The sequence below is a fragment of the Chiroxiphia lanceolata genome, chromosome 27 (genome assembly GCF_009829145.1).
Source record: "Chiroxiphia lanceolata isolate bChiLan1 chromosome 27, bChiLan1.pri, whole genome shotgun sequence".
NCBI classification, from domain to species: Eukaryota; Metazoa; Chordata; class Aves; order Passeriformes; family Pipridae; genus Chiroxiphia; species Chiroxiphia lanceolata.
The window spans coordinates 1,590,606-1,611,937 of NC_045663.1; the positions used below are offsets into that span (position 1 = coordinate 1,590,606).

The window sequence follows — 21,332 nt, forward strand, 5'->3', positions numbered from 1 at the left end:
GTTTTGTTTGTGTGTCCTCCTCCAGCCATTGGGAAATTTGGGGATATTCCCTTTGTCAGTTCAGGAGTAAAACAGTCTATGCAGCAACCACCAGAAAAGCACAGAAATACTATTTCAGAAATACTGAAATACTATTGCTCAAAAGGAACAGGAACTCTGAACCTCCTTAACAAGGAGTTGAAGGGAAAATCTTGGAGAGAGAGATGTGGAGTAACCCCAAGGACTTCAATCCACTGCATTCCCAAAAGGCAACCAGATTAAAATTGGCTTTTGCTTCTCCTCCTGCACAAGGTTCAAGCTTTTAATCTGCCCAAATTCAGTTGTCTCCACCTATTTCAACAGGCAGGTCAGCGAGTTTCTCCACATTTATTAACCAGCCCTTCATTAGAAAACCACAAACTGCAAGATTTCCTTCTTACCACATCCTTGTGAGCTGAACTGTAACTGTTACTGCTCAAAAAAGGAAAACTGACGCAGAAATGTTAATTATTTTGAGCGCCCCGAATCAACTAATTATAGAAATCAGAGTGCTCAGAGGATCCATGTACAACATCTCCTGTCCAAAAACATTCACCTAAATGCTTTTCTGTTTGTGGAGTCACTCTGGAGTCACAAAGAGCCAGGACACCTCAAAGTTTCCTCCTCAGCCAGCCCAAAAAAAAGTGACTGTTCTGCTACCACTCTGTGTCCCACTGCCCTTCTCCTCTCCCAGGATCACTCCCAGGGAACACACACCCCACCAGCAGCTCCCTCCACACCCCAGCAGGCTCCACATCACCTGAATTTCCTTCCAGTTTGCTTGAATTTAACAGAGATCTCATCAGGAATTTGGTACTGAACAAAAACCCCCCACCCCACGCCCCCTGAATATTCCCTGACGAAAGGGATTGCATCGCTCGGAGCACTCCTGACCCCAAAAACATCCCAACCTGACACAGAAACATCCCCACAATCCCATTTGCCAAAGGAGCACGAGTTCTTGAACCAGGGGGGGCTGTGCTGAGGGCTCTGACCCAGCATCCAGGCACGGAATGAACCCACAAATGCAAAGGAACAGCCCCTGGACTCACCTGGAAGGGCAGATCCATGGCACTGTTTCCAATCTGATTCACATTTGGCAGAGACCCACCGTAGTACTGGCCACGACTCTGTCCCAGTTGCAAATATTGGGTTTTCTGCAGCTGTAGCTGAAAAGAAAAAAAAAAGGAGGAGGAAAAACATGATTGGAACTGTTTGAACTGACACAACCTGAGGGCTGAGAATGGGAACCATCCCTGACCAGCCCGGATCCGAGCGTGGATCCCAGGGAATGGCAAACCTCCTCCACACTGCTCTGCTTTCTTGCTCCAGGAAAAGCCCTGGAGAAAGGGCAGAGACAGGTCTGCAAGGAAAAGGCAGAGAGGATTTCAAAGAAAACCCCAAAGGAAAAACAAACCACCGAGGATTCCTCACTGGACAGGGAAACATGGAAATGAAGGTGATGGTCTGCAAAGTGTCACTAAGTTACAGGTGTCCAGTCCTGAGTGTCACCTCTCCACTGAAAACACCCCAGGATATTTGCCCAGGGCTGTAGACAATTCTGGTGTGCAAAAAAGTGTGCAAGAGAGAAAACTGGTTCTTTTCTACTCACACACCAACCTACTTTCATTGTCACTTCCTTCAGAAAGGCTGAAAACCCCTTAGTGAAATCCATGACTTTGGATTAATCTTGATTGATCTTTTACTTCTCCATTTTTTTCTAGTTCAGCAGCACCAATATTCAAACAAAACCCTCACTCAGTTCTGTGCTGTGGCCACTCAACACCTCGGATTTAACACCCCAAAGGCCTGTTTTATTTGACACTGGCCAAGCAGAATTTGCCACCACCTGAACCTCAGTGATGCCTCCTCCAAGGGCTCCAGAAATTCCAATGAAAGCAGCAAAGAGATGATCTCACATAAGGGGTGCTGAGGGTGCTCAGGGGTGCTGACAGGATGGACACAAAGGGACCAGCCTGCTTCCATCACCCCAACACTTCGGGGTGAATACACGGATCACAGAATCCCAGAATGGTTTGGCTTGGAAGGATCTTAAAGGTCGTGGAGTTCCAACCCCCTGCCGTGGGCAGGGACACCTTCCACCAGCCCAGGCTGCTCCAACCTGCCCTTGGACACTTCCAGGGACGGGACAACCATTCCCCACCCTCCCAGGGAGGAATATGATATTGGAGTAGTCCCTGACTAGAGGAGGAGAAATCCAGCTCACCCTGAGGACAACAGTGCACACACTTCTCTGATGTTAAAACTCTCCCTAGGAAACTCAAAGATCCTTTTGTTCCCAGAATTTTCCCTGGAAGACACCAATTTCCAGCTACACAGTTCAGATCTCTGCTCCAACTGAGGGACTGAACTGATCCCCAATTTAGGAGACGACTCGTGGAGGTGAAACCTCTCCATGGACCACAGAATTATTCAGGTTGGAAAAGACTCCCAAGATCATGACCAGGAGCTCTCAAAAGCCTCAACCATTCAGGCAAGACACCAGTCACTAAGTGGCTGATGGGTTTTTTCCTTCCCAAGAGGGCAGATCTTTTAAGGTCCTTCCAACCCAACCCCTTCTTGGCTGGTGTGATTTTTCAGAGCTGCTTTCCCCCCCCTCAGCCCCGAGTCTTAGGAAACATTCCCAGTGTGAAGTATCCCAAATGGCTCAGGAACATCCCACCTCAGGAGCAGGAAAAGCCCCCCCCCCTCAGTGGATTTTAGTGTGGATTTGCCACACAAATCCAACCCAGCAAGACGTGGAAGGAAGAGAAACACTGTGCTGGTCTCACTTAATGAGTCACAGCCCCTCCAGCTCGGAGCTGCAGAGCACAAAAAGCACAATATCAGAACTAGCTGTGCTTTTTCCCTGGCCCCTACACATATGTTTTTGTTGTTAAAAGAAGGGGAAAAAAAAATAAAATTTTAAAAAAAAAATTAAAAAAAAAATAAATAAATAAAAAAAAAGCTTGTTTGGGATTTGGGCCAAACGTTGAAGTAACTATTTCAACAGGTGCTGGTTTCCTTTCAAGCAGCTCCGAAAGGCACCCGGGGAGGAGGGGGGGGGGGCTTGATGTTTTTTTAATATTTTGGCTTCCCCTCGCTCTGTACCCACCTCAAAGAGCCCCAGGACAGGGGAGGTCACGACCATTTGTCTTCCTGCTGCACTTAACTGTGGAAATGAGGGAACACAAGGGCCGGGGAACCGAGAGGAGCCCGTGAAATGGCTCTGCTGGGCCATCAATTTTAGCAGCTCTCCCTCCCATAAACACTGGGGGGGTTGTGTGCCAGAACCCAGAGAGCTGACTGCTGTTATTGCTCTCATCCATCACGACACCGGGGCGAGGGGGGCTGTGTTTGCTCCTCTCCTGCCTTCCAGGAGCCGCTTATTGGAGCCCATCAACAACTGCCACTTGCAATCTGGGAAGATCAAGGGTGAGGTGTCCTGAGCAACTTCTGGGGTAAAAAAAAAAAACAAAAAAAAACAAAAAGAAAAAAAAAAAAAAAAGGCATTTTTCAATGTTCCACAGCCCCTCCTGTCACTCTGACAGGAAACCTCGAGGCAAATCAGTTCGTCAGTGAAAAAAGAAAGTCCAGGTCTCGCCGTGGTGGGGCTTTGATGTGATCAGAGGGAGCTGAGCAAGGGGGAAAAGCAGCTCTGGAAATCACACCACCCAAGAAGGGTTTGGGTTGGAAGGACCTTAAAGATCATCCATGGGCAGGGGCACCTTCATTAGAGGAGGTGACTCCTTGGGCAATCCCTCGGCTGTTTATTGGAGCCCATCAACAACTGCCACTTGCAATCTGGGAAGATCAAGGGTGAGGTGTGCTGAGCAACTTCTGGGGGAAAAAAAAATAAGAAAATTAAAAAAAAGGCATTTTTTGACGTTACACAGCCCCTCCTGTCACTCTGACAGGAAACCTCGAGGCAAATCAGTTGGTGTTTGCCTTTCTCAGTGAAAAAAGAGAGTCCAGGTCTTGCCGTGGTGGTGCTTTGATGTGATGAGAGGGAGCTGAGCAAGGGGGAAAAGCAGCTCTGGAAATCACACCACCCAAGAAGGGCTTGGGTTGGAAGGATTGGAAGGACCTTAAAGACCAACCACCTTCACTAGAGGAGGTTTCTCCTTGGGCAATCCCAGGGGTGGGGCGGCCACAGCTTCTCCGGGCCAACTTTTCCAGGGTTTCCCACTCCTGACAAAACAAGATGCTGTGACTAAAACAACCCTTCATTCTCCTCTCCAACCACCCCCTGAGATGGATCCAGTCACTGCACAACTGGAGGTTTTAAGAGGGGGTTGATTTTCAAAGAAAATCCACCAAAAAAAAAAAAAAAAAAAAAGCCTTTTCCGAACAGAAAAATTCCGGTTCCTCTCCAAATGTTAAAGACTCCACTGTTCCCCCCTGGGGTTGGATCCAATCAGTGCAACTTGGATTCCCTGTGAATTCAGATACTGGAGGGTGATAAGGAATTACTCAGTGTTCTCCAGATTTATTAATTTCTTGAACCATGAGAACTCGGGGACTCTGCATTACAGCTTTGCCATTTCTGGGTTATGTGGCCAAGAAAACAGCTCCTTGACAGCTGAAAATATTGCTAAATATTCCAGTCCTTTCCCAAGGAAGCTTTTGGTAAGGAAACAGCTTTTGCTTGTTAAACCACTTGATTTCTGCTTGGCTTTCTTGTTCAGAAAAAATGTTTCCCAAACGACAGATCCAAGCTGAATCTGTAATTCTCCCTCCACCGGCGTTTCTCTTACTCAAAATCCTCATTTTTTTTTTTTTCCCTTTAAAATCCAATTTAATCATTAAAAATCTTTTATGTGAGCATTTCCATAACCACCTCCCATTTTTCCCCTTTGGGTTCAGGTTTGCTGGACACACAGATGTGTTCGTAGGGAGAGATTCAAGTCATACAATTAAAAAAAAAAAAACACAAGAAAGGGACACATCCCAAAATCCAAACCCAGTTTTCCTCCAGCCTTTCTAAGCGTCCAAAACACGCAGATGGGAACCAAAGGGAGGACTTATTAAAAACTCTCAGCGCTTCCAACTCAAGAGAAATCCTTCACAAAAGGAACCCTGGGCCAACTGACAAAACCCGTGGCCAGAACTCAGGTGGAAAATTTGGCAGCCCCTGCTAAGTCAACCCAAACCCACCACGAATGTCTCTTTTGAAAGGCTTCAAAATTGGATTCCCATCCTCACAATGAGAGGGTGGAGTGTCCGTTTGATGGAACCCCAGATATCTGGTGACTGCAGGAAGCCAGATTTCACTGATAAGGGCTCTTTTGCTGCCTTGCAGTTTCCACACCAAGCTTTTCTTCTGAATCTCACCTTTTCCCTCACCAAGCTTTTCTTCTGAATCTCACCTTTTCCAAACCCCCTCCCCTCAGCACACCCAGCGCAGATTAGCAGTAGAAAAGTATTATTCGAGCTTAATTGGGAATTAAATTCCGTTTAAAGGATTAACTGGAAGTTTCAGAGGCTGCATTAAAGGGAAATCCCGTTGTTCTAATCAGTTCAAAGTTTCCCCCCTCCCCTTGGACACGCCTGGAATTTCTCAGGGAGGTTTTCACCCCCAGACAGGGATCCCCAAGCCTGGAGTTTTGAAATGGGTTGGGATTGATCTCAGGGTGGGAATTGTTGATGTTCCACTGAACAGAAACACCCCAGGCCAAGCTGTGCCTCCTCAAAGCCCTGGTCTGGGTTCCTCCTGCCAGGTGAAACCAAACACCAAGTCAAACAAACCCTCAAGACCAGGCAGTTACTGGTGGAATCCCTGGGGAATTATTTCCTTCTCTCCCCATTCACAATCCTCACGTTGATAAGAAAAGCAAATAGTCTTAAAAAAAAAAAAAAGAGAGCTTCACATGGACCTAATGAATCACATAATTTTGATTTAGTGGTAAGGCAGCCTCGAGCCACAAATCACCTCATTAACCCTGTAACTGTCACTTAAAATAGTTCTTTAAGTTGCCAAAAACTGTCCAACAGCAACTCTGACAACCAAGAGTTTGGCTCCTCCTTCCCCTCAAGTGAACCCTTCCCTGTTAATATTCCAAAGTTCACAGTAAAATGTGAATTTTAAACGCTGGGCACTCGCTACTCCAACAGTTCCTAAAATTAATATACATTAAAATAACTGCTCATGTGTTAAACCACCACGAAAACTGTCTGGGTTTGTTTAATTAAACGAGGAGGGAATCACAAATCAATGAGAGAGAATCCCAGTAAGGCAAGGAAAGGAAAATCTCAGTGTTGGCCACAAGTTCATTAATTACAGCAGGTTTTCAGACTCAATCTTATTAAAGATGGGCTTCAAATGAGGATCAATAATGAGGAGACACGAAGTTATGAGCAGAGAACAAGTTCCACAAGCAGAGGATGCAGTTTTGGGGCTATGTGATAAATTAATTAAAGGTATCCTGCTGCTCACAGAGAGGAGATGAATGAGGACTTTTGGAATGCCTGACTTTTTAATCTATATAATGCTTTTACAGCTGATAAGTGAATCCTGATTGTTTTTACAGTTTTGCCCTGGTTTTGACCATCTACTGCAAATAATTAAAACCACTTCCACTATTTACATTTTACTGATCAGAATTCCCATGCACCTAGCTGAACAAAGAGGTGGGTTTGCAACTTGAGCCCTTTTATTTTAATTTTCCAGGTCATTAAAAGTTAACACTGGGCAACGTAATAACATCAATACTTTCCCTTTCACCCAGGCAGGTGCATATTATATAATTATATTATATATATATATATTATATAATTATATAAGTGTATTATTATATAGATTATATAGATTGTATACATTGTATATAACAGTTTATCTTCAATCCAGAAAACACCCTGAAATGGGGGAAATAATTCTTGTGGTGTAAACCCACAGTGCCTTCCAGGGCATTTAATGCTCCTCTGCCAAAGGAAAAAGTACAATATCAGGAAGTTGCAGTTCAGGTTCCTTGATAAAACACACAAATTCTGAGCACAGAGGGAGATAAAAAAATCTCTGGAATTCCAGAGGTGAGGAGATAAAACACAGGGAGCTGTGAAATCCCTGTTCCTCCCCGAGTGACACTGGGCTTTTCTCTCTGAATAATTCATGGCAAGGAGGAAGGGAAGGTGGCACAGGGGGTAATTCTGGGATGGAAGGAGCACAGGCAGCTCCTTCACACCCATCCCAGCTAAGGGAGGCAGATTCCACAGCCTCGTTTATCCCGGAGAAAGAGAGAGGAGCCCTCGAGCTCCTCCCTCTGTCACACTCAGGAAGAAAGGCCCTGGAGCCAGATTTCTAAAGTCACTGATTTCCTGCAGTTCCAAGCCGTGCTCCAAGAGCAGCAGAGGATCCAAAAGCACAGCTGTTCCTCCCAGGAAGGCGGGGAGAGGAAATGAAGGCTGAAGTTGAGAGGAAAGGTATAATCCACAGTGATAGCAGCTGCTCTGCCTGGCTCGCCTGGGGAGTTCAAATATTCCAGCAGCAGCTTTGCAACAGAACGTTTTGCAACGGTCTGAGGGGTTTTTTGGGGGGATGTCAGTGGTGTTTTCAGTTTGGTAAAAGTGGAGGTTTGGACAAAAGTTTCCCTTGCTGCCTCTGCCCAAGCACTTTCTGGCCTCCCCTGGGTGTTCCTGGAGCAATGGAGATGGCAGGGAAAGGGCCAACCAAGCCAGGACAGGAAGCCAAATGTCTGCTACAAACTAAGTGAAAATTACCCCCCAAAAAAAAATAAAAAAATGCAGACATATGGTATGAACTGGATGTGACCCCCAAGGCCCAGAAGTGCTACATCATTGTTTACTCCTCCACCACCACCACTGTCATCTCAGTCACCCTCAAGTATTTGTTCCATTATCCCATCGCCCTGTCAGGACACAAACAGGACTCTCAGGCCAGCCAAAGGCAGCCAGTAAGAACAAAAATGCAGGAAAAAGCCAAAAAAAAAAAAGCATTTCTGTTTCTTTTTTTTTTTTTTTTTTTTTTTTTTGTAGGGAAGGAAGCTGTTGTAATACATTGGAATTTAGCAGCCACAAAAGAGCAACAGCTTTGTTTCTGCCACGCTGAAACGCTCCACAAGCAGCTCCTTCCTCAGAGCAAACACGAGGCCAGCCCTGCTCCTGATTTCCACCAGGATGCTCCAGCACGTTCCCAAATGCACTGCTCGAGGGCTGGAGTGCTAAAACACCCAAATCTGCTCCAAAACTTCAGGGATTAACACCAAAATGGGAGGTGACACGGCCGAGGAGCAGAGGCAAAGGGATTCTGCTGCAGGCTGGGAGTGTCCCAGCTCACATGGGCCCAGCTCTGGGGGGAAGCAGAATCCTGCTCTTCCACCTCACAGAGCTGGGAAGGAAACAGGAGCTCCCTCCAGATGCCACGAAAAAACAAACTGGGAATCTGAAGAAGGGCTTTTCATCATTAAGAGCAATGAAAACTGCCAGGCAGAGGCGAGGGGGCAGCCAGGCAGCTGACTTGGGACTTGATAAATCTGATTAGTGAAAGGTTACCTGATAGCACTGCTCGTATCCTGCACTTCCAGGCACTTACCAGGAAAATCCCGAGCTCTCCAAGGCTGGAACACCTGCAGGAGGCCCCTGCAGCTGCAAAAAAGCCTCTCTGAAACGAGGAGGCAAATCTGAATATTCAGTGCTTTGACAAGGAGGAAGGAGATGATGGAGAAAGTCCTTATCCCAGCCTCCACCATTCCAGGCAGCTGAGGAAGGCATTCCTGTTCTGAGGTTGGCTTGGGACTGGCTAAACCCATGGAATTTTGGCATGAAGCAGAGGGGTGGGAGGCAAGGATCATTTTTGAGGGGCAGCCACTATCCCGGGCTCCTCCTCAGTCACTTGGGTGGCCCGTGGAGCAGAGAACGAGAGGAAAAGCAAACCCAAAAAAGCTGAGCCAGCCCTGACCCCCCCCTCCCAGAGCTGAGGTGCAACAGGTCGCTGCTACAACCCAACCCCAGAGAAACTTCTCCCAGAAACACACTCGGGATCCTCGAGTCCAACTCCTGGCCCTGCCCAGGACACCCCACACGGATCCCAGCGAGTCCCAACTGCACCACAACCACACTTTGCTAAAAGCATTACAGGGCAGGCAAATAAATCTCATTCATAAGAGCTGAGACACGTATTGATCAGCAAAGCTGAGCAGGAATCATCTGAGGCCCGGCCAAGCCGCGAGCGCTGCACTTTTAGCACTCCAAGAGAGCCAATTATTACTCATGAGTTCATGTTTTCTTCACCTTCCTGCTGAAGAGATTATTTAAGACCTCAAATCACTTAACTGGATTGTTTTGTCCCGTTATGAGTCATCTACAAATTCCAAGGCCCCATTAGGTTCTCCTGCAGGAGCTGCGAGCAACTCCCCAGATGCCTCGGCCATAAAACCGTGAGGAAACGGGGCCATAAAACTCGCACACGGGCCCGGCCCTCTCCCCCCAGAGGGCTCCAAAATTCATGTGAAAGTGCAAAGATCTCACACCCCAACACACACTTCGTGCTCACAAACCACCTCAAACCCAAAAAACCCTTTCATGGTCGTGAACCCAAAGGAAACAAAGCAGAACGTCGGATTTTAGCAGGGAAAGAAAAGGGCTGAAGGGAGAAGGGAACAGCATTTAATGCTGCTGTTGGTTTTTTATTACTTATTTCTGGTTTATTTCTTTTCTGTTTTATTCTGAGCACTTCTTCACACACTAACTGCGTTTAACTTCCTCCCAGAAATCAATTAACATGAACTGTCTGGGGGGTCCCAGGGCGAAGCATCAGCGAGAACACACCTTGCAGAATTCGAATAAATAAATCGACTGCTAATCACAAAGACCCAAAATTTAATGCACAGGCTGTGGCTCCGTGTTTGAAAACACTTTGCTATTTCTGGTGAACAAAGGTTTACTGTTTAAAACTTAACAGTCACAACTGAGTAGCAAGTAAAAACAGGATACAGCAAACTGGAGCCTTAAAATAGTGACTATTCTTCCGAGTTGTGCTCTATCGCCGGGCAGGGAGCCAAGCAAAGCTACAACAGGCACCAAACCTGATTTCACTGCTTTCAAAAACAAACCCGAGCCCGTGGCAGCTCAGCAAGTGCCACCCTTTGCTTTTCTGCAAGATTTCAGCCCAGGGAGCTGTGGGTGTTGCTGATAATTCAGTGTAATCCAGCACGGGGACCCACACTCGGAGCTGGGTTATTATTTGATATCTAGAAGGCAAAGAACTCTTTTTGTTGTGTTTAGGGGTAGCGTGACACCCTCCAAAATCTGTTTGTTTTTATGATCATTATTAGCTAACAAGGTGGTTTTAAAGGAAACAGTTTGAGCAGGCAATGCATCCCTTTGCTGCTCGATGGACAACGGCGGAAAACCAACGTCCAGCTCCAATCAAAAGTTCCTAAACCAGCCCCATTCCTCCCATTGAAACGCCTCAGAAAAGCTGAAATAAAAGCAGAGATGCCCTCATTAAGCAAGATAAAAATAGCTTTTATGTTCCATTTTTTATTTTTAGCTAAAGAATGAAAATTCAGTTATGTAACCCTACAAGTTTCGTAAACTGGGAGCCGAGCGGGGCGTGTTTGGGGCTCTTTGGGGTTTATTAGTAATGAGAGAGCACCTAAATCTGCACTGAGAGTGGCCATGAGCTCCAGGAAACTGCAGCTTTGAAGATGAGGCATCAGACAAATCCTCCAGGTATCAAAAAATATCTGCCATGAGAGCCCAAATTCTTCGAATGCAGGAGGCTCCTTCAGCACAACCATCTCTCCCTGCACCAGAGGAAAATCTAATTACAAGGAGAAGGTCAATAAGACATTTCAGTCGGAGCTGCCTGCTGGAAACTTGTGCAAGATTGAAGATATGAAATAAATATTAAATAAGGTATTGTGTGTCCCTCTTCCCTCACTTAGTGGAGGGGGAACAGGTACAAACCCAGCACCACCACTCCAACCAGTGGCTGCTGACTGGATGCCAGGAATACAATCTACACTGAGACTCTGCAAGGAATAAAAAGGTGAGGAGTCGGTCTATGGAACAATCCCTGTCTTCCCTTCTCCCACTGAGGAGTTTTTATTGCTTTAATCCAGCTTATGGATGTTGAAATATCACTTCAAGGCTCCAGAGCTGGAAAAAAAAGTCTCCTGCACAGCTTCACGTGCTGCTTCTGCAACGGGGCTGAAGAGGCCCCAGCGTGTCACCAATCCACTGTCTGAGCTGGGAGCTATCACCATCTGCCTGGAAATTCATATATTTCGGGATATCAACTCAAATTCCCTCCCCTCCGAGACCGGGGCCGTCCAAGGAAAATAATATTCACATAAACAGTAAGAGCTGGGTATCAAAATTAATTGAAAATTCATCTGACAGAGCTGCATCTGCCGTTAACACATCGGGCCGTGAGTAACCCCAGCAAGAACAGCAGCGAGGAGCCCAGCAGGGACATCACTGAGGATATTTTCCCAATCATCAGGAAAAGTGAGAGACCAGGCAAGGAAGCAAAACACACTCTGAGGAAAATCTGCCTGTAAAACACAGACTTTGGGACGAGGGTTGCAAAGTGCTGTAGGATTATTACTGCAGCCTGAAGCTGCCTCACTTCATCCTCCTCCACTTCATTATTTAAGACCCGTTTTTGGTGGGGGTGTGTTGTTGTTGTTTTGCTGCAGAGGATTGTTCTGGTACAAGGGGGAGAATTTTCAGTTCCCGAGAAATAATTTGCAAAACAAAGGTTATTATCAACACTCAGTTACAACTTGGTGATTTATAAGGTCCCGATGAGATCAGGCCAAAACACCCCTGGCTGATAAACAGGGGCTTCTGCAAAGCAGATGGAGATCCTCATGGAGACCTTATTCCTGGATATCACCTCCACCAGCACCAAAGGCCAAGCATTTCAAACAAACCAAAGCAACATTTCAGGTATTAACTCTGAGGCACTGTCAGACACACTGATTTAGCTGATGAGTTAAAGGCTCACAAGTCCAGCTGCCACCTCAAGCTCACACCATCACGGGATGGTTTGGGTGGGAAGGGATCTTAATGATAACCCAGTGCCACCCCCTGCCACGGGCAGGGACACCTTCCACTATTCCAGGTTGCTCCAACCTGGCCTTGGACACTCCCAGGGATGGGGCACCAAAGCCTTTGGGACCACATTTGTTTAGCAAAGTGTGAGGGCTTTAGGGCCAAAAGCAAAAGGGAAGCAGCAGTGAGGTCGCGACCGGCTGCTGTCACAAAATGAACCCTGCTGCAAGTACCTGCTCCCCAAAAATCCACCAGAGTTTTGGCAGTTTGCATCTCTTCACTCACTCACTCCAACCCATCAGTGACCACACCCCCTCAGCTGCACGGTGACAGCTCCTCCAGCACAGCCACAAAAACCCCGGGGTAAAACTGCAGCCACCACAACCAGGACCGTGCCTTTAAAACAGAAAAGCTGCTTTTCTTCCCTTTTTTTTTTTAAAAAAGGCACAGTATTACTTTTGCTGAGAAGCACCCTGAAGTCGACTTGAGTTTCAGAGCCTGCATTAGGCACAGAAATATCGATGCCAGCCTGGACCAGCCCATTAGGGAGGGATCGATGCTGTCGGGGCCATCGGAACCGCCCCAGTGCTGCCCAAGGAAAGGCTCCTTTGCAGTCAGAGGTGGAGAGTGGAGAACGTGGATAAATATTTAGCCTTGAAGACACGTTGGTTAAATCCCTGTTGATCAGAGGGTGTCCACTTGTTGCCAAATTGGGATTTGATTCCCACTCTGCTTGGTAACACTCGATGATTTCACAGAGTCTGACAATCAAGGAATGGGTTGGAAGGACCTCGAAGATTGTCTGATTCCACCCCCTGCCCTGGGCAGGGACACCTCCCATTGTCCCAGGTTGCTCCAACCTGGCCTTGGACACCTCCAGGGATGGGGCAGCCACAGCTTCTCTGCCCAACCTTTGCCAGGGCCTCCCCACCCTCCCAGGGAGGAATTTCTCATGGAAAACTCACACAGCCTCACCCGAGCAGGAAGTTTCCTGGGTTAAAGCGGCCTCAAAACACCCCAACCCCTCAGCTTGGTTTAATAGGGTCGATCCCTGCTGTCCCCCCCACGTGGCTCAGGAGGGAAAGCTCCCACTGGAACGTTCCCTGTGCTGCTGCCTCGGCCCAGAGTCAGGGCCTCGATATTCCTGAAGTGCAGTCGAGGCTTTCTGACTAAAATCAATGCCACTGATAAATTGATTATAAAACCAGCTACAAACTGGCAGCGCAGGAAGCAGCGGTCGGGTGAGCAGCACGTTTCAACCAGCCTTGTTTCCAAACCAGCCCAGGTGATGCAGGACGGGTGAGAGAGGAATAAAAATGCACTTTATGGGACGAAGAATTGAAATAAGAAATCACGCCACCGAGAAACCGAACTGCAGCTAAAAATGGTTTGCCCTCACACAATCAGAGTCTGGGCTTTCCAGGCCTCAGGGGTTTCCCCCTCCTTCTTTTTTTTTTGAACAGCCCTTTTCCATTCTACCTGAAGGTAGTTTGCCCCCCCCCCCCCAGGCCACACTGCAACAAAAATCTTCTTTTCAGTACCAGATGTTCTTGAAAAGTACTTTAGGAACAGTTCCCGTTGCACCCTTTCGTGGTGGGATGTTTTCCTCACGCAGAGATGGCTCGTTCACCTCTGCCCTGCTGATACCAGCCCGTAATTCAGATTAACACAGCACCAGCACCCTGCTCCCTGAGGGGTTTGTCACCTCTGGAACTTCTACAGGAGCTCTGCAGCTCCCGGCACTCAAAGACATCAACGTACAAAATTCAACCGGTGGTTAGAAAACCAAGAAAATCAGCACCCACGCCAAAAACTTTTCAGGGTGGTGACCACAGGCCCAGCTCAGCTCTGCATGAACAGCTTGTTTCGAGGGAAAACCCCAAACCAGCCCCGAAGGGTTGGAAGAACTGACTGTACATCACCCTGAGAACGTCTTCTCTTACTAAATGAGTACCTTCTATAAATGCAAATTACTCCACACTCCAGTGCTGGTGCTGAATAAACCCGAGAGGCAGCACCCGGAGCAGAGTTCCACACGTTCACCCCGAGAATTCCAGGGAAACCCGGAGATGCAGCAGTTGTACAATCACTCTCACGTGCCTCCAGACCCCTCTCAGCTTTGCTACATCATTAAAACCGACAGATTTGGCCACTGCACAGAGAAAGACTTTGTCCAGAGCTGCAGCAGCTGCAGTGCGTGGGAGGGATGGGATAATCATAAAAAACAGGCATTGTCTCCTTAAAAAAAAAAAAAAATAGAAAAAACCACAACCAAACCTGCCCAGGTTTCCCAGAAGAAACCTTGCCCTGCTCTCTCAAGTGTGTGAGTTCCCCAGCAGGGCAGATCAGAGCTGGCTCCCTGTTTACCTTGGACAGCTCAGCCCGGCCCAGGGTTGCACAAGAACAGGGATCCTTTGTGGGTCCCTCACCTCTGCCTCCCCCTGCCTGAGCTGCAACCATTCCTTCAAAGAATCAAGGACACTGCACATCCCACTTGCTGCACCTTCAGTGTTGTTCTCACCCAAGGTTGTGGCACGTGGAGCATCTTTGGTGGCTTGGAAACAACTGGTTTGGTTCTTGGGTCTTGGCTGTTGACAGGGTGTCAACACAGGACAAGGGGAATGGTCTCCAGCTGTGCCAGGGGAGGGTCAGGCTGGACATGAGGAGGGATTTCCTCATGGAAAAGGGTGCTCAGGCACTGGAAGGGGCTGCCCAGGGAGGTCTGGAGTCCCCAGCCCTGGAGGTGTCCAAGGAACCCCTGGATGTGGCACTCAGTGCTCTGGGCTGGGGGACAAGGTGGGCCTTGGGCACAGGGGGGGATCCATGGGCTGGGAGGGCTTTTCCAACCTCAGGGATCCTGGGATTCATCAGAGCCACCAGGGGATGGTCACAGATAAAGCCTAACCCACCTATTTCTCAGTCTGGAAACGTGCAAACTCGGGATCCAAACCCTGTACCTGGGAAAGTTCAAACACACCATCTGGGGCTTGACAAAGCACCATTTCTGATTTGAGAGAAACTCACTATTAACTTGAATTTCCAACTGCAAACATCAACCTCTGTGCTCACAGGGCTCAGCCCTGATTGTGATGCATCTCTTTAATATCCCTCAGACATTCAAAACCACCATTATGTCGTCAGGAATTTCTTTTTTATCAAATTATTTAATAAAAACCCCGCTGGAGACATTAGGAGCCACTGTGGCTCTGTATCATCATCATCATCATTAGTGTTTCTCATTTTTAAAAGCAGATTAGCACTCCTGATTTAACTAAGCTTTTAAATACTGTTTTGCATATTATCTACATCTAAGGATGAGCTGGGGATGTACAAAGAGATATTCTGATCTCTTCCCCAACCAGCAGGAACAAGTAAATGAGTAACTGTCTCATCTGTAAGTCCAAATTTCACTGCAGGGGGCCACGTGTGTGTTTTACACACACACACACAAACACAAAACTGCAGTGTTTTCCTTTACTTTTATTTAATTCCACTTCAAATGGCCACCTGTGCCATCACAACACATTCCACTTGGGAAAACCCAGCTCAAACAGGATTTTGTATTTCAAACTGCCCAGGTTTAAAACATAAACTCGTGGAGTTTTTACTCCAGGCAGGTTTCAAGAACTCACGAAAACTCACAAGTTTTGATAACACCGAGAGACACACCAGCAAACATTTTTGTCTGCAAACCGTGTTTCCAATTTGATTTTAATTCCCTGTTTTCATTCCAGGGCAGGTGGGGCTGGGAGACAGCCACCTCCACTTTGGAGGAGCTTTTTGGAGTCTGGAGGGACAAGGGGGGGGTCTTTTTTTTTTCCCCCCAAGGTAAGAGTGCAAGGCCCATCAGAGGGAGCTCAAACACAGCTCCCCCTGACAGCCCTCAAAATTAAGTGACTTTAACTATGGATTTTTAAAAAAAACCCCAATCCTGGAAAGCTGTGAAAATCACCAACTGAACAAGAACCACCCTTAAAAATGCAGGTCACAAATTGTCCTTAAAAATCTTACATTTTTCAGCATTTCAAGAGCCACACATGGAAGAGCTGGAGCACTCTCTTCGTTAGCTGCACGTTAATGTTTTGTTAATTACGATTTTAAAGGGCAGCAACAGCCTGGTGTGAGTAAATAGATGCATCAAGCACCACTGGGGCTGAGTTACACCAGGAACTGAGAGTAAACAAGCCCAGAAATCAGCCCTGAAATCCTAAGCTTTGCATGAGGGGGAAAAAAAAAAAAAAAAAAGCAAGGAGCAGAACCACAAACAAAACACAGGAGTCAATGTCACGTAGGGAAAAAAAAAAACCACCAAAAAAAAAAAAAATAAAAATCACTCCCCCTCTCCTCACCCACTTTGTTACTATGGGACTGGCAGAAAGCTCTGGATTATAAACACCAAGGTCCCACTCACAAGACAATTAAGCAGCTCCAGAGCTTCCATCGACCACCCACCTCCGCGCTCTGCGCAAGGTCTGCGCCTCCCAGGGAAGCTGAAACGCCAGAAATCCCCAGGGCTGAAAAATCCCCAGCTGAAAAACAGCTCCAGAGGACGGGGGCACCCTTTGCAAAGCAAAGCTGGGGCTTTTTTGAAGGAATTCTTCTTTATTTTGTCCCCCTCCCTAACTGTGTGTGAGGGTAATACAGGAGGGGTTAATGCCACGCTCCCGGGTAAGGAAGATGGATCAGGACTTAAAAATCCCACACGGACCCAAGAGTAGGAATAGGGGGAAGATGAGTAAGACAGAAAGGAAGCTCAGAAGCAGAGTGTGCAGGCACAAGGGATGGAGGAACAGTAAATTTCTGCCTCTGCTCCGACCAGTAACCAACAATAAACCAGACAAGATGGTAAACATTGCAAAAAGACAATTACTAATGATGAAAAGGCAGCAGAGATTTTGGGCCACTTCCACCAACTGAGTAAGGCGTTTTCAAACTGACAGCAAAGTGCTGGTTGCCAAATGAAAATGAGAGCAAACAGCAAAGTTGTGCTTAACCCCTTTCTGCTTTTAGGCTGCACTTTAAACCCAGATGAAATCATGGAATTTAGAAGAAAAAGCCTACAAAGGAGACATTTTACTCAGCTCTTTTGGTCAGTGTTTCCATCACTTCAGTACCCAGAATCCTCAGAAAAGTTATTCATCTTGGGTCCTTTCCTCAAAACCAGGTTCTTGAAAGCATGATGGGTTTCCACGTGCAAAACCCAGGTCAGGGGCACCCGGATTTGGGAGGAACTGAACTGGGATTCTGAGTTATCTCGCAGAAGGTGAACGCTTAATGTGTGAGTTGACTGAAGCACAACCAAGAACTCCCTGAGGAACAGCAGCGAGGACTGACCACTGAAGGTGAAATCCCGGGATCCTGAGCCAGGCAGGTGTGCAGGGGTGTGAGAAACAGGACGACTCCAGGCACTGCAAACATCTCCAAATCATCCCCGCTCTGCTCCCAACTAACTCCAACGGGAACTCCAAGAGCATCCTCTGGGAGACACCAACACCCAGGTGAGCGTGAGCTCCGGCCTCACGCCTTCCCAGGCAGGAGCTGACAGAGGCAGGTGCTTTTTCCTTCACACCCAGCCAGCGGCAGAACCAATTCAGAACAAATATTTACCCTCGCCCGACACGGAGGAATAAAAGGAAAACGTTCTACCGCAAACCCGACCGCGCGTCCCTGCAGAGCTTCGGCCGCAAAAAAACGGGACCGGGAATTTTCTTTCAAACGGTTAAAAGCCGACGATGTTGACACGAGCGGGCGCGGGCACAGAACAGCCCTGACATTCCCAGAAATCTGCACCAGAAGAGGCGTCCCTCGTGCCCGCCGGGAAAGCGCATTTCGTTACGCCGGGGGATTTCGGCTGATGGGCTTTTGCGGAGACATCACAAGCCAGGGGAGGGTTTGGAAGGGCAGCAATTTGCACCTACGACAACCGGGAGTGGAAGGGGAGCAACGCGAGCGGCGCCGAGCCCCGGCAGCCCACACAGGCCGAGGGGGCTCCGTGCCCGCGGCTGGGGATGCTCCGAGGGGCTCCAAAGGGGGGGGGGGTGCAGGGCTGGGACCCCACACCTGAACCCGGTGAGGAACCCGGAGCCCACCTCGGCCTCCACTGAAGGCACCAGGACACTTCCCCAGCCCCGGGACCCCCCTCAGCCCTCGGCCTGTGCCGGCATGAGGAGCCGGGGCACCCCCCAGACCGGGCGGGAGGAATCGGGATCCCCCTCAGCCCCGGGACTGCCCCGGGATGAGGAACCGGCCCCCCCCTCACACCGGGGTGATGGTACCGGGACCCCCCTCAGCCCCCGGGGACGGAATTGAGCTCCCCCTCAGAGCCGGGGCCTGTCCTGAGGTGACACACCAGGACCCTCCTCATCCCTGGGCCTGTCCTGAGGTGATGAAACCGGGATTCTCCCTCATCCCGCGGCGAAGAAACCGGGACACCCCCCCCACCTTCAACCCCCTCGCAGGGTCCCCCCCGCCGCAGCCCGGCCCGGCGGGGCCCGCTCCGTGATGCCGCGACCCTCCGGCCTGGGGGGGGGAGAGCCACCGGAGGGCCTCCCCCCGCGGCAGGTGCCGGTCTCCGGAGGATGCTGCGGGCGCGGTGGCCGGGCCCGGTGCCGCCGAACCGGGATGGAGGAGGCCGGGGGGGGGGTTTGTGGGGGGGTGTTACCGTGAGGGGGGGGTTGAGGGGGGGGTTGAGGGGGGGTCGCCCCCCCCTCACGGGTGCCGCCCGCCCCCGCCAGGGGGCGCTGCCCGCCCCGCCCGCCGCGCGCCGCCGCTGCCCCCGGCCCGAGGGGCTCCCGGGGGGGGGGGGCGCCGCCCCTCACAAACCCCCCCCCCGCCCGCCCGCCCGCCCGCCTCAACCGGGGGCGGCCCGCGCCGAAGCCTCACCCGGTGCGCGCGGGTCAGGCTCAGGTCCTTCATGACCTCCTCGAAGGCCGCCGTCTCCTCCGCCTGCTTCTGGTTGTGCAGCGCGATCTTCTCGCTGAATTTCCGCGGGTTGTTCGAGGCCGCCATCTTCCCCCGTCCGCATCCCCCTCCCCGCCGGCCGAGGGGGGGGGCGGCGCGCATGCGCCTGCGCGAGGAGGGGAAAGGCGGGGAGCCGGGCGGGGAGGGGAGGGGCGGGCGCAGGGCGCGTGCGCGGCGGCGGCGGCGGGGCGGGAGGGGGCGGTGAGGGGGCGGAGGTTGCGCACGCGCGGAGGGAGGGAGAGGAAGGCGCGTGCGCGGGGGGGCGCGGGGGCGCGCGCGGGGCGCGGGAGCGGGGACGGGAACCGTCCTGGACCCTGTCCCGGTCCTGATCCCGGTCCTGATCCCTGTCCTGATCCCTGGCACTGTCCTGGTCCCTGTCCCGGTCCTGATCCCGGTCCTGGTCCCTGTCCTGATCCCGGTCCTGATCCCTGGCACTGTCCTGGTCCCTGTCCCGGTCCTGATCCCTGTCCTGGTCCCTGTCCTGATCCCTGGCACTGTCCTGGTCCCTGTCCCGGTCCCGATCCCGGTCCTGATCCCTGGAACTGTCCTGATCCCAGTCCTGGTCCCTGTCCTGGTCCTGATCCCTGTCCTGATCCCTGGCACTGTCCTGGTCCCTGTCCTGGTCCTGATCCCTGTCCTGATCCCTGGTCCCTGTCCTGGTCCCTGTCCTGGTCCTGATCCCAGTCCTGGTCCCTATCCTGATCCCTGGCACTGTCCTGGTCCCTGTCCTGGTCCTGATCCCTGTCCTGATCCCTGGTCCCTGTCCTGGTCCCTGTCCTGGTCCTGATCCCAGTCCTGGTCCCTATCCTGATCCCTGGCACTGTCCTGGTCCCTGTCCTGGTCCTGATCCTGGTCCTGGTCCCTGTCCTGGTCCTGATCCCTGTCCCGGTCCCTGGCACTGTCACTGTGCCGGTCCTGATCTCTGTCACTGTCCTGATCCCTGTCCTGCTCCTGATCCCAGTCCCTGTCCCAGTCCTGATCCCTCTCCTTATCCCTGTCACTGTACTGGTCCTCATCCCTGTCCCGATCCCTGTCACTGTCCCTGTCTTTGTCCCAGTCCTGGTCCCTGTCACTGTCCCTGTCCCAGTCCTGATCTCAGTCCTGATCCCAGTCCCAGTCCCTGTCCTAATCCCTATCCCACTCCCAGTCCCTGTCCTGGTCCTGATCCCACTCCCAGTCCCTGTCCTGGTCCTGATCCCACTCCCAGTCCCTGTCCTAATCCCTATCCCGGTCCCTGTCCCCATCTCCATCCCTGTCCCCGCTCCTGTTCCTGTCCCAGTCCTCATCCCCCTTCCTTTTAACAGAGACAAAGTGGACACTTCACTTTTTCAGTGCAACTCTGCCCCTGAAAGGTGCATTTTCCAGTCACCAAATCCTGTCAGGGCTGAATTATCCTATTAAAGAAATTAGACCCCTGCTCTCCCTTCCACTCTCACCTTTGTGGCCTTGGTTCCATCAGTTCAACTCACTAATTGAACCTTTATAAGCATTTTCCCACCCCTGTTATAATTATCCACCACTCCAGGGCCGGGATGGACCATTGAATCCTCACCCCAGGACCGGGATGAGCCTCAAAGTCACGTCCTGCCCTCGATTCCAGCTGCCAACCTGCACTTAAAAGTTTATAACAGGGGCTGAGATACCATCAGGGAAAGCAGAGCCGGGACTGACACCATCCCTGGCAGGATTAGCTGCTCCTCCCTCACTCCTGACAGATGTTAATCCAACCACTTCTTGCCTTTTTCACCGGGAATAAACACCCGGCACGCACATCCCGTGAAACCCCCTCTGGCTGTGTACATGAACAGCACATGACCTGCACAATCGGCCTGTCGTGGCTAAAAGCACATAAATCACCGAGATTTAACACCAAGATACCGATTATCCACAATTGTTTCTGCTCCAGGGGCGAGACAATGACAAATAAGGGGTTGAGTTATCCTGGATTTCCTCCCGTAGGTGCCGATATCCAACAGTCTCCAGGCCCAGCTGCCACTCTGCCTCTTCCACGGCACCACAAGATTAAGTGCCTACGATGGAACTTGATAAATTCTCCCCTCTTGGATCTCCTGAGGCTGGAGAACGGCGAAATCTCCTCTCCTGCTTCCAGGGAAGGGATGCAGATGGCCAGGGGGATGAGGAAGGGGGGGGGGGGGTTGCAGCTTCCTCCCTCTAAAAACTCCCCGTTCTCATTGTTTGCCTGCTGCAGCTTTATCAGATGGAATTCCAGCCCGACCCCGGGCCCTGCTTCCCTCCTGAAACTCCCTGATTTTACCCCAAACTTCTCTCCAATGCCTGGAATTCCTCAGCCCTTCCGGGTTTTGGGGCTGGGAGTG

The 21,332-nt window shown here is 50.3% G+C and overlaps 1 protein-coding gene across 11 annotated transcripts in view; it reads right to left on the reverse strand.

The window, feature by feature from the left end:
• CRTC1 (CREB regulated transcription coactivator 1) overlaps window positions 1–19,141 on the reverse strand; it is a 45,820-nt gene extending 26,679 nt beyond the window's left edge. For 5 of the 11 annotated variants that reach the window (XM_032711649.1, XM_032711646.1, XM_032711645.1 and 2 more), the window contains exons 1-2: window positions 18,919–19,141; window positions 1,071–1,187 (exon numbers count right to left, since the gene is read on the reverse strand). In XM_032711649.1, the coding sequence (XP_032567540.1) occupies window positions 1,071–1,187; window positions 18,919–19,098 (297 nt within the window). In that variant the 5' untranslated portion in view covers window positions 19,099–19,141. Of the gene's footprint in view, window positions 1–1,070; window positions 1,188–3,133; window positions 3,350–18,918 lie in introns of those variants that run through there. The other 6 variants (XM_032711650.1, XM_032711647.1, XM_032711640.1 and 3 more) reach the window with 3 other exon arrangements.
• Between the last annotated feature and the right edge of the window lie 2,191 nt (window positions 19,142–21,332).